Here is a 13647-nt window from a genome sequence, read left to right as displayed (position 1 = left end):
AAAAAGAGAAGTTGCAATAAAAAATGTTAACGCTTTTCCTTGGGAGCCAACCTCTCAATCAAAGCTAACACAGCCTGTGATTGCTGCTGCTGCTGGTTTAACATAGACTGCATAAACTGTAGTGTTTGCTGTTGGTTTCTTTGCTGCTGTCTATGCTATTCTTCTTGTTGTTGCTGAATAATCTTTAGCATATCTTGCTGCATTTTTGTTTGCTGCTCTGATATACGAGATCCTCTTGCCTCTTCCTGCTTTCTTATTTCAGTTTCTTCTCTTTTTAATGCCATCTCTTCTTCTGCTTTCTTTTGCAAGTATCCAATAGCATCTCCTGTACTTTTCCTGCTTTTCTTTGCTGGAACCACTCCATTTGTTTTCTCCACTCGTTTTTGAGTTTCTCCCATGGTTTCCATTGCCTTGTACCGCATTTCTTCAGCAGTTGCCTTCTCTTTCTGAAGGCTTTGCTTTTTGTTGCCAGTTGAAGGCTTATTTTTAGCTTCTTCCTCTTTTTCACACAGCTCCTCCAGCAGAGTATCTATCTCTTGTATTTCTGGACTAATGCCACTTGCTCTTTCTTCTTCCCTATTTTTTGCTTTGAATTTGGACATTAGAAGATTGAGCCTATCTCTCAACGACCTTTTGTTCACATTGAATTTGCATTGGGTGAGGTTATTGAGTCTTGTGGCAATCTCATCCCACAATTTTCCTCTCTCCGGGCTCCCCTTTCTGGTTTCAAAAAGATCTGATCCCCTGACCTCTCTCAAAAATAATGTATCATGTTGATTTGTCCACTCCATTGTGCTGAAAGAGGGAATTAAAGTTTATTTTAGCACTTTATTTAAAAAACGGTGGAAACAGTAGTTTTCCTCTTCCAGACTGAGTCCTTGTATTGATTTATTGAATATTTGCTGGATGAAATTGTTCTGTTTAATACGCACTGTACGTATCCACATAAATGATTGCTCTAAATTCACAGCACTTCATCGAAGAAATATTTCAAGTGTGGTTATACAAGCCTTAAGAGTACATTTACATATCGATGAGCTATGTAGTGGATTTGTTGGCTAAGTGTGAAAAAATTCAGAACAAAGTATTTATCTCTGCACTTTTTAGCAGCCTCCAGAACTCCAAAATTCTTTATCGCCTAAGAAAATTCGGATTCAATATGTTACTAAGAAATAAAAAATGTATTGGAGTCAGTAAAATATATTATATATATAATTGTTTTACAAGAAAGAATTTGTTGAACGTAACAGCTTATTTATCTTTACAGACTTACTTAGATTGTTTTGTCTTCACTGAACTAGCTTCAGAGTCTTCGGTCATTTTCCTGAGTTTTATCTGCGAAGAGAGCACAAAAAGCCGCTAGAGTTACTTGGCACATCCCCAGGTGGGTTGTGCTAATAAAGAAACTGAAAAAAAAGCAAGGAATGAAGAATACAAGAAAGAAATAGCGGTATAAATACTCACGTTTTCACTGCGACGGCAAAATCCCCAAACTGACGTCGCCGACGTGAGGGCGACGGCGGGAATGTTGGAAATCGCATGCGCAGTTAAACTCACCCCAATCCTAATCGGTCTTTACGTCGCCGTCGCGTCGAAAACGTCCTTATCTTAAGCTCACTATTCAGGTGCGCAGTCGACATGAGAGCTCGAGGACTTGACTGGTGTGATTTCTGATGACAAAAAACACCTTTTGGCTTTGGTGCATGTGAAATCTGCTCTTCACTCATGTGGCCTGTATTTTTTCCAAGAAACGGACTGGAGAACAATAATAAATTGAAATCATTTATGTGAGAAAAAGGTGAGGCCTAGGAAAGAGTAGCTTGAATGGGAATTGTCAGCTGAATTGTTTCTCACAGGGTCAATAAAGCTTTATTAACGGTATCACTTCATTAAAAATGCTCTTCCAGTGAGCCGTTTACAAAACAAAACTACATTAATGCTAAAATATATCTATATATTAAGAAAATCTATCCTATAATTAATCACACAAAAATCAATCAACCTTAAAGGTACATTAAATAACTAAAATAAAATTCTATCTCAACTCCCTCAAGGCAATCCCTGGTTCAAGACAAAGATAGGGCAGACTTGAAAGAGTTGAGATTTATCTCCTCTTTAAGCACATTTTCTAGGCCATACCACATGACTGCTCCCCTATAGCTAAAGGCCCTCTTAGCAGCTTCAGTAAGGGGCCTTGGTACAAAAATGTTGTTCGAGGCACCTCGCACGTTGTAGGAATGAACCGCAGAGGTTGGTTTAAACATGTTCTTTAAACTCTCAGGGTAAAGGTTATTTAGAGATTTAAAAACACTTATTGCGAGCTGTTTAGAGCGTCTTTGCTCAAGGGTATCCCATCTCAAGTCTTGGAGGATATCCGCAGATCTTGTATTATAATCACTAAATGTTATAATTCTCCCAGCCCTATTTTGCAATCTCTGGAGTCGGTCACACAGACCTTTTCCCATACATCCCCAGACTTCGGAGCAATAATCAAAATAAGGAGCGACTAAAGCATCATACATTTTCAGTAGGGTTTGGCGAGGCACCAGGGAACGAATACGTTTTAAGGCCCCTATACCTGCAGATACCTTTTTACAGATGGTATCTACATGGGATTGCCACCCCAATGCCTCGTCAACCTCTATTCCCAGATACCTATAATTAGTCACCCGAGTCAATTGTTGGCTATTAACAGTAACGTTTAAGTCACCATTTAAATGCCTTAGTCGGTAGTGGCTTCCAATTATCATATATTTTGTCTTTTTGACATTTAATGTGAGTTTATTGGATTTCAGCCACTTTTGAACTTCATCCAAGTCTTTGTTTAACTTTTCTTCAGGATGATCCTGATCGATCTTTGGTTCTTTGTTTCCTTTCACAGCTTCTTAATAAGCTAAAGTTATGTCTTTTGTATTAACATGCATACTGTTTTATACATTTACTACTTATCATGGAATAAGCAAAAGGCAATATTTTGCTTTGAGCAGTGAGGCTGTGAGTTTGAGAGGTTGTAAGGCTGTAAAGCTGTGACATTATAGGTAGTGAGGCCTTGAGGTTGTGTGGCTGTAAGGCTGCGAGGCTGTGATATTGTGAGGTTGTCAGGCTATAAGGATGTCAGACGTAGTTAATTGATAAACTGATAATCAATAGTAGTCAATATCAATCATCTCTATTTATCGATTTCCGATATCAATCGATAGAAATCGATAAAGAACAAAAGTTGTGACTTTGATGTATATCAATTAGAAATCGATAGAGATTTTTTATTGATATATTTTAAATTGATATCAATTACTGTCAATTTCTATCGATTGTTATTGATTTTGTTAATCAATAATAATCGATAAATTATTTTTTCTGTGACTTCGATTTCTATCGATTTCTGATATCAATCAATATTAATCGGCAGATTAAATCGATTAATATTGATCACATCGACTGATTTCTGATTTTGATTTTTATTCATTAACTATGTCTGGAAGGATGTGAGGTTGTGAGGCTGTGGGGTTGCGAGGCTGTAATGGTGTGAGGTTGTGAGGCTGCAAGCTGTAAGGCTGTGAAGTTGTGAGGCTGAGAGGTTTTCAGGCTGTGAGACTGATAGGCTGTGAGTTTGCATTGTGAGGCTGTGATGTTGTGTGAAGCTGTGAGGTTAGGAGGTTGTGAGGCTGAGAGGTTGTGAGGCTGTGAGACTATGAGACTATGATATGATACTATTTAGGCTATGAGGCTTTGAATCTTTAGGGGGGGGGGGGGTTGCGTTTTCTCTTATTCCATCTTTTACCTTCCCCTCCCTTAAGAACTCTCAAATAACCCTTGATAACCTAGCATGGTCAGCAATTGGAAGGGATTTGATTTCATAGAGGGAGAGAGGGGTGGAGGTTAAAGGAAAGATGTTTATGAGCAGGGAAAGGACTGATGTAAAATAACCATCCCATATTTGGTGACCATGACAACAAGGAGGCTCTGGAGCAAGCTTCTACTTCACCAAGGGCCATTACAGTATGTATAGCTTAAATAATATTAAACTAAAAGCAAGTTTTTTAGATGTTTTATATATGTAAATAGGCCTTTTGCATTGGTTGATTATGTGATCACCTTTCCGTAAACACGAAAACAGTTCGCTTTTGAAATCTTTTGTTTGCACGAGCTGAAAGAGCATATTAAAATTAGGTAACCTGTACAGTCATGTAAATCTTCAACCGCATGTCTCAAAAGTGGCGATTGCAATGGTCGCCGAAAATTAGAAGGATTTGTATGCGAAAAACTCTTTTTGCCACCCAGCTGTTTTCATGGTTACTGAAAGTTTACCACGTGATCAACTAATGTTTTAACCTGTTAAAACAAACACTCATGACTGGAAAAGAATGAATTGAGACATGAAGGTCTCTACTTGCATAACTCACCACTACGACAGGCTTATACGTGTATTATGACAAATGACTACTATTTAAAAAAGATACACAAAAATGTAGTCATTTGATTTTGTATATTATTTTACCCATTTTCAATCCTCACCTGCGAATACATTTTTAACAATCTATCTGTTACATCTGGACATTTAAACATTGCTGATGAAGTTCATCAGCCTGTAATAGCTGTGTGTCGTACGCAATAGAACACCTCTTATTAACAAATTCCATGTAGTAAATATAAATCGTAGTTACTAAAACAAGGAATGACCTACAATGACCTACAATGACCTACAATGATCTACAATGACCTACAATGATCTACAATGACCTACAATTATCTACAATGACCTACAATTATCTACAATGATCTACAATGGCCTACAATGAGCTTGTATGACCGAACGTGTAATCCCTGTAATGAGCTAAAATGAAGATTTTAGAAAAAAAAAAGATCAGGGGACATCGGTGCGTAAACGTAACGCGTTTAGTCTACTACATGACAGCCCATTTAACGCGCCGATGACAGCATCTCTAATTATTACGCTTGGAGATAAATTTAAAGTGTAATAATACATGTATGATGATACTGTGACTTTTGTCGAAACCATCCCTTGCAACCTTTCGCATTAGTTTTATTTTGTCTTGTCTTTTTTTCAAACAAATTGCACAAACACAGTCACCCCAACAGTCGATCCGGGGGGATCTTCAAGGGACGTAAGGGTAGAGATGAACAAAGGAGGACTTCAAATTCTGACCTGTTCAAAAGAAAAATTGTTCATTTTTTTAAAGTACCCTGGCCTGTATAAGACATCATAAGACCCTTTAAATAACAATAACAATAACAATAACTTTATTAATCTCCTTAAAAAGGCTTTTCAGCTTAATTTACAATGTCAAATATCTAAAACTTAGTTTTCCAAAAATACCCTTAAAAAATGCTGTTTTATTTTAACCTTAAATACATCTAAATTAGTGATAGACTGAAACTCGTCTGGGAGACTATTCCACAGCCTTTGGCCTCTGAAGGTAAACGCGCGCTGACCTGTAGCCGTCCTACAGAGTGGTATATGTAGGCGGTCCCTATGCCTAGTGTTGCAGTTGTGCACTTCCGATCTGGTTTTAAACTTCTGACAAAGATATGGAGGTGCAAGTCCATTTAAGCATTTAAATAGCATGGTAGCATCCCTAACCTCAAGTTGTTTAACAATTGGCAGCCACTGTAACTGCTTAAGAATAGGTGTAACATGATCAAATTTCCTCGTTCCAGAAACTATCCGGGCTGCAAAATTTTGCACTGTCTGTAATAGCTCGATGTTTTTCTTGGTGGTATTAGCCCATACTGATGAACAATACAATAATTTACTGAATACGAGAGAATTAATTATAGTGATCAACGTACGCCTATCAAACAGGTATTTTACGCGATTTATTTGACAAAGGCTACCTATACATTTCGAAGTTAATTGAGTTAAATGTTCGTCGTACGTTAAATTACAGTCCATTGTAACCCCCAGGTTTTTTGCAGACTTAGATGATGTAATCTCCTTGCTGAGTAGTTTCGGTCCAACAGGATGCTCTCTCTGTAACGCTAAATAGTAAAATCCATATTCTGCTCAGCGGCTCATACCCATCTAGGCCAAATAAGGGAGTGCCTGCATGACTTCCTTCAATACAGGGTATAATAGTGCTATACCAGTAAAAACGCGATTGCAATAATCTATTTTCAACTTTTTCAAGTTACCTGAGATCAGGCACAATTTTTGTTTTGCCTTTTCAAAATGTGGTTGGCAATTTAACACTATAAGCCTAGTGTCACGTCCAAGCGTGACACACGACAAACATCATTGTCTGTCATTTTGTAGCTCATTGTAGGGCTTATTTTAACTCATTGTAGCTCGTAGTAGCTCATCTTAGATCATTGTAGGTCATTGTAGGCTATTCCTTGTTTTAGTAACTACGACACACGTCCCCTGATCTTTTTTTTTTTGTCTTTTTCTAAAATCCTCATTTTAGCTCATTACAGGGATTACACGTTCGGTCATAGTAGCTCATTGTAGGTCATTGTAGATCACTGTAGGTCATTGTAGATCACTGTAGGTCATTGTAGATCATTGTAGGTGATTGTAGGTCATTCCTTGTTTTAGTAACTACGAAATATAAATTTGTATCTCTACATAAAATATGTGAACTAACTAAAAGTTCTTTTGAATTGAGTGTGTGAATTTAAAGGAAAACGAAATTCAGCCAAATTAGGTAGTATAAAATGCCTGTTAAATTAAGAGAAACGTAAGAATAACCGCTTAAAACATTAATGGAAGGTTAAAATAACACAACAGATACAACAGATGTCACAGATGGGCAAAGCTGAAGGAGATTGAAACGGATTGAAATTAGGGTTTTTGAAAACTGTTCAGCCTAACAGGCTAATTAATTAATCTTTATTTTAATAAGTGTTAGTTTTGTATAGTAATGTTACTTACCATTTCATTTTCTTGGCTTCTTCCACTGGACGGTTTCCAATTTAATTTTTTGTTGCGTGACAGTGAAAACGATCTATACAAAAGAGGGCGTTTCGGGACACACAAAGCCATTTTGGACTGAAAGAAATACTTAATTGAAAGGTCAGATCGCTCGTATGTACAAAAAACCGAAACGATGCGCACCAGCCAAAAATGTTGTTGAAAATGGTTAAAAGTCATTAAAAGCCAATTGAAAGGTGAAAATGAGTTACAAGTTACGGCCATCGATGCGAATAAACTATGAACCAGACAAAATGAACAACTAAATTAACACAATAAAGAGAGAGAAAACTCACCTGTTCTGACCCTGAGGAAAAATTTTTGTGTGTCAACGAGATCAAGAACGCGACATGCATTATACGACGATCAATAAATACGACATTACCTAAAGACGCCATCTTGAATTCAAAATTCAAATCAGTACCCTCGATTCCATGTTCCTAGCCTCTTTCCACATTACTGTATTCATAAACTACGTAAGGCTAAATTGTCGCATAAAATTTTATTTGAAGACAAATAATGCATTTATTTTGTTTTACCATGCCCAAAATGGGATTACCATTCTTTCCTTTTTAGTCCTATTTTTTTCCCCAAAAATAAGACAAACAGAATCAAAGATGGTGTGATTATGCCTATCGATCATGAGCAACCACCATAGAAGGTTTTAGATGTCTTGTAATTATGTCAAACTTCAAGTGTGGAGAAATAAAAGAGAACATTGATTTGGTGTATAACAATGTTGTCACAAGTTTAGTAGTTTGATATTTGAACAGGGCCTTTGATCGGCTCTGAGCTTTCAGAATCCTTTTTCTTGAAATAGGGAATGGTTTTTCTTCTTGAGAAAAGAAATTTTTTTTTCTTAAAAGCAGAAATTTAACTTAAGAAAATTAAATTCTTAAATAGTTTTTCAATTTAAGAAACTACCTGCTCATAATAAGAATTATTTTTCTTAAATTAAGATTTAGAATGCTTTTACTTAAAATAAGGCCTCTTTCTTATTTTAATAATTTTCTCTTGAAATAAATTTTTTTTTCTTAAAATAAGAAATTTCATTTCAGAAAAAAAACTCTTAATCTGTAGTTTAATTTGAGAAATTTTGTTCTTAAAATAAGATTTTCAGGTTTTAGAGTGTAAGCTTATGCTTGCCTGACTCATGATTTTCTGAGACACTTTACTCTCAATACGTCTCTTCGTGAATGAAAATTATTGTCTCTGTACATGTTTCACCGAATTAAACTTATTTTATTGATTGTTAGTAGTCCCTCTCGCAATTTTCATCGCTGCACCGGTTGTTTCCAGTCGAACATAAACATCGCATGCAGGAATACTCAAAACGCCGCGCGTAAATATCACTGGCTTTTAAAGATTACACATAACAAAATCATGAATGAATGAATAAAGGAAAATAAAACCTAAACATAACAATTTCTCTATCATGTTGAAGCGTAAATGGTAACTCTATTAATCGCACTGCAAATTTGGTGCCTGTCAAAAGTGAGAACCCGTCCGGCTGGCCGAAAAGTGATTTTGGGAATTTTTTTTTTCGTTTTCATTAAAAGCCCATAATTATTACCCTGCATATTACATAGGACCAGATTTTTCTAACAGAAAACGTTTTTTAATTCAATGCTATAATTTGTTGTGCAAAGGAAGCGCGTGCTTTGATCGTCGTGGATATTGAATGAGTGCAAATTCTCTTGCAAAATTGTGAAAAACTGCAGAATTATAGGTTTAAATAGGGCAAAAAAGAACAAATTCTATCCGAAGTCTGTGTACTGTTTACCTGAGACGTGATGAGAAAAAGTATGTTTAAAAGGCTGGTTTACACGCCACCAGATTCGTCGCCAAGATTTACTAGTAAACTAAACTTGTCGAACACAAAAAATCCGGCCTGATTTTTATTTTGGCCTCTCTTTTAGACAGAGGAATGCAACGTGTAAATTGGCTGCCACCAAGGACTATCGTGGCGCATGTGTTTCTTAAAATTATATTTCGGGGTTGTCCAGTTATCCATAGTCTCTCTAACGGGGCAGTGTTGGAGAGACTGGTGAATGCCACAATGCTACAGCTAATGCAAATACAATACACGAATAGGTCTATTTGTTTTCCAGGCCTAATCTACTGTGATCGAACATGATTGCTATTTTTCGGTGTAGAAATAAGACTACTTAATAACTCGATGTAAAATTTGTTTCACTCTTCGACGGTCAAATTCTGATTTTTCTCTAAAATCACTCAGCCTTTGCCTCAAAAGTCAAATGAATGTGCCCTGATCTGTGGATTACAAGTTTATTGTTTGATTTAAATTATGAATTTATTAACGGGAGCTTCGCTTTTAGCCCTGGCTAAATCTATATATTAGGCATCTTAGACGTTAGTTTCAGGGAGAATGACTTGACGAATTCCATAATTTCACAAATTTTTAACTTTTAAATTTTTATAACGTTACCACGTTAGAACAGTCTATTGACTTTTACGTCTGAAGAAAAAAGAATAAAACGGATTTATAAGCCTTTAGACTAAATCACATTACATTTATTTGGTAAAAAAGGTTTTTGTAACTCGGGGTCCTTTTTGGAAACCTGCCAACGAATCTCAAACTAACTGATACTGAGCTTACCTGTTTATTCCTGTACACATTTGCAGGGCCCCACTGAAAACCGCTAAGGCGAGTGGGTTCCCTGGATAAATATTATTATTATTATTATTATCATCATCATTATCATTATCATTATCATTGTCGTCGTCGTCGTCGTCGTCGTCGTCGTCGTCGTCGTCGTCGTCGTCGTCGTCATCGTCATCGTCATCGTCATCATGATCATGATCATGATCATGGTCATGGTCATGGTCATGGTCATGGTCATGGTCATGGTCATGGTCATGGTCATGGTCATGGTCATGGTCATGGTCATGGTCATGGTCATGGTCATGGTCATCGTCATCGTCATCGTCATCGTCATCGTCGTCGTCATCATCGTTATCGTTACCGTTATCGTTATCGTTATCGTTATCGTTATCGTTATCGTTATCGTTGTCGTTGTCATTGTCATTGTCATTATCATTATCATTATCATTATCAGTATTATTATTATTATACTCCTCAAAAATTGAACCGATCCTGGCTTGATGTAATTTTGAAAAATAATCATTGATAAATAGTTCTCTGTTCATTTGAAATAAAAAAAAAAAAAAGAAAAAGCTATAGCAATGAGGTTGTTATCCTACTTATCTTCAAAATAAGATTTTCCCCTGTAACTGAACAAAGAAGCAACTTTTATTCCGTCTCTGTATATGAGGAGAAGATTTTCCTAAAATGTAGGATGTGTAGGAGGAAATTGTTATTGATCACATACACATAGCGCCAAGCATCCCTTTGATAACTTCATTACACCCTACCCTCAATTTTCGGCACAGTCTTTTGTTGATGTAAGTAGAAAAGTCGCTTTATAAAAAAAAAAAAAAATACCAAAACGACAACAACAGCAACAACACTAGCTAGGCTACCTTCTAAAAAAATGGCTACCTTCTAATGAGTTGATTGACTAGGAGAGAGAAGACGGGTGGCCAAAGTGTTGAGAAGCCATTGCAATTTCGGATGATCAATATTAATTTACTTTGCTCTTAGATATGAGCTTGATACTCTACAACTAATGCATTCAACTAAAGCACAACTTTTGCATTGGGTTCGTTATACCAAATTGCCACCTTCGCAACACTGTTTAAGTCGATCTTACTCTACGTTGAACACATCGACTACTTTGGGGAAAAAGGCTCATAGTAGATACTGAAAAACGCACCACGACTCCTAGAAACAGGACGGTGAGGATGCGGGTTTTGTCCCTTTAACTTTGTCATTGGTATTTTCAGAGATTCGATTTTTGTTTATGATTTTTTTTAAACCGATCGTAATTAGGGTATTTGTTGAAGTTTTCTCTTGTGTATTTAGAGAATCTCTCAGGTAGCTTAGTTTCGTTTGTTTTAAAAAAGCTATAGATGAAGAAACTCGGAAAAAAAAAAAGAATTCAAAGAAACTGGAAAGAAAGGGTGAAAGAGCGCGCACGAGAGAGAGAGAGAGAGAGAGAGAGAGAGAGAGAGAGAGAGAGAGAGAGAGAGAGAGAGAGAGGCAGATTCATGTGCGTATTTGCTACGATCGATGGGTATTTGCTACAGTAGCAAATACCCATTTTTCCATTTATGGGTATTTGCTACGGTAGCAAATACCCATTGAAATTTCGAGTGGGTATTTGCTACCCAAAATGGGTATTTCCTACCGTAGCAAATACTCACTGAAATTTCGACAGGGTATTTGCTACCCATAATGGGTATTTGCTACCGTAGCAAATACTCATTAAATTGTAAAGTGGGTATTTGCTACCCATAGTGAGTATTTGCTACGTAACAAATACTCGTAGCGCTTAACAAGGGGCATTTGTTACCATAATTATGGATATTCGGTTCCGTAGCACATTATCAAACTTACAAGTGGATACATGTATGTGCTGCCAACAATAAGCAATAATAATAATAACTTTAGTACTGCTACACGACTACATATTAATAGCTACGGCTGCAAACAATTTTTAAAGTACATAGATAATTAAAGGCTAAGTAGGGCCAAAACATGGTTCAGCTTGGAGATTTCTGGTTTGTATATATGGAAACAACACTTGATGAAATTATTTATGAAAGCTGTTTTAAAGAGGCAACCCGTTCAAAATAATATATAGTTAGAGCAGAACTTAAAGAGAAATAAATAAACTATTTTATAACTAAGTTGTACTTAAAAGGGAAAACAATGGCTTCTTTAGAAGCCACCAAATCTAAAAAAAGTCTATACCAACAGATAGCAAACACGATTAGTCTAATAATAAACAACTGAATATCTGACCCGAAGAACCACCACACCCTGCGGTTGGTGCGTGGTGTACCCATCATGTAAGTGATTTCACATTATTTAATATGCAATGTAACTGTTCCCAGCTCTACACTAGATAGAACTTCATAGCCCTATATAGCTCTACATAGCCCTACATAGCCGTACATAGCACTTCATAGCCCAATATACCCCTTCTTAGCTCTACATAGCAATAATGGCTGTACATAGCCCTACATGTATATTGCCCTACATCGCCTAATATCCGTACTTAGTAAAATCCAACTAGTGGTCTATTATCAATGCTGCGTTCTGATTGGTTGAGCTACTACTAGGCTATATGTTATAGCCCACTAGTAGCGAAAAGTGCCGGCGATTTGATGGGCAAAAAATGATTAAAGTGTAGCTTTCGCTAGCTAAAGTTGTTTCGTCTCAATATTTTTGACCAACTAGTTGGATTTTACTAAAACAATTATTCCTCTGCCCCTCATGGCCTCTGAGTCAATAGCCAATTCGGCCTTCGGCCTCAAATAGCCTTAAATAGCCCTAAATAAACCTGCATAGCCCTACATAGCAATATATAGCCGCGCATAGGCGTACCTAAGCCCTAAATAACCGTACATAGCCCTAGTTAGCCCTTCATAGCCGTACATAACCGTGCATAGCCGTGCAGAGCGGTACATCGCCCTACACAGCCGTTTATAGCCACGCGTAGCCGTACATTAGCTCTACATAGCCTTAAACAACCGTACCATGCCGTGCATAGCCATACATGGATGTACATAAGGCCGTACCATGCCCTGCATAGCCATGTATGCCCGCACATAGCCTTGCATAGCCATGCATGGCCGTATATAGCCATGCATAGCCGTACATAAGCCCTACATAGCCCTACATAACCGTGCATAGCCGTGTGGAGCGCACATCGGCGTACATAGCCGTTCATAGCCACGCTTGGCCGTAAATAAGCTCTACATGGCCCTACATAGCTTTAAACAACCGTACCATGCCGTGCAGAGCAAGGCATGGCCGTACATAGCCGTACATAACCGGGCATAGCCGTGCAAAGCTGTACATAGCCCAACATAGACGAACAAAACCATGCATAGCCGTAAACAGCCGTATATAGCCGTACATAAAATCTACATAGCCTTACACAGCCGTACCATGCCGTGCATAGCCATGCATGGCCGTACATAGCCGCGCATTGCCGTACATAGCTGCGTATAGCCGTTCATAGCCATGCATAGCCGCACATAGCCGTCAATAGCCGTACATAGCCGCGCACAGCCATATGTAGCTGTGGATAGCCGCGCATATCCGTACATAGCCGCGCACAGCCATACATAGCTCTGGATAGCCGTGCATAGCCGCGCATGGCCCTACACAGCCGTGCATAGCCTCGCATAGAAGTACATAGCCGTACATAACCGCGCATTGCCGCACATAGCCGTGCATAGCCGCACATAGAAGTACATAGCCGCGTATAGCCATCCATAGCCGTACATAGCCACGCACAGCCATACATAGCTGTGGATAGCCGTGCATAGGCGCGCATGGCCGTGCATAGCCGCGCATGGCCTTACACAGCCGTGCATAGCCTCGCGTAGCAGTGCATTGCCCTACATAGCCGTGCATAGCCGCACATAGAAGTACATAGCCGCGTATAGCCATCCATAGCCGTACATAGCCGCGCACAGCCATACATAGCCGCGCATGGCTGTGCATAGCCGCGCATGGACTCACACAGCCGTGCATAGCCTCGCATAGCAGTACATAACCGCGCATTACCGTAAAAAATTGCCGTGCATAGCCGCACGTAGACGTACATAGCCGCGTATAG

General features: G+C 38.2%; 1 protein-coding gene across 1 annotated transcript; it reads right to left on the bottom strand.

Moving 5' to 3' along the window:
• Window positions 1–82: 82 nt before the first annotated feature.
• On the bottom strand, window positions 83–855 carry LOC140945922 (uncharacterized). Its single transcript, XM_073394986.1, has one exon. The coding sequence runs from the start codon at window positions 789–791 to the stop codon at window positions 156–158; it is 636 nt and encodes a 211-aa protein (XP_073251087.1). The 5' UTR covers window positions 792–855; the 3' UTR covers window positions 83–155.
• Window positions 856–13647: the final 12792 nt, after the last annotated feature.

The sequence above is a fragment of the Porites lutea genome, chromosome 8 (assembly GCF_958299795.1).
Source record: "Porites lutea chromosome 8, jaPorLute2.1, whole genome shotgun sequence".
Classification (NCBI taxonomy): Eukaryota; Metazoa; Cnidaria; class Anthozoa; order Scleractinia; family Poritidae; genus Porites; species Porites lutea.
The sequence above is the reverse complement of the archived record's forward strand: the minus strand, read 5'-3'. Positions and strand labels throughout refer to the sequence as shown.

Bases quoted from the DNA above. Each gene is read 5' to 3' on its own strand.
- LOC140945922 (XM_073394986.1), bottom strand. From the start codon at position 791: ATGGAGTGGACAAATCAACATGATACATTATTTTTGAGAGAGGTCAGG.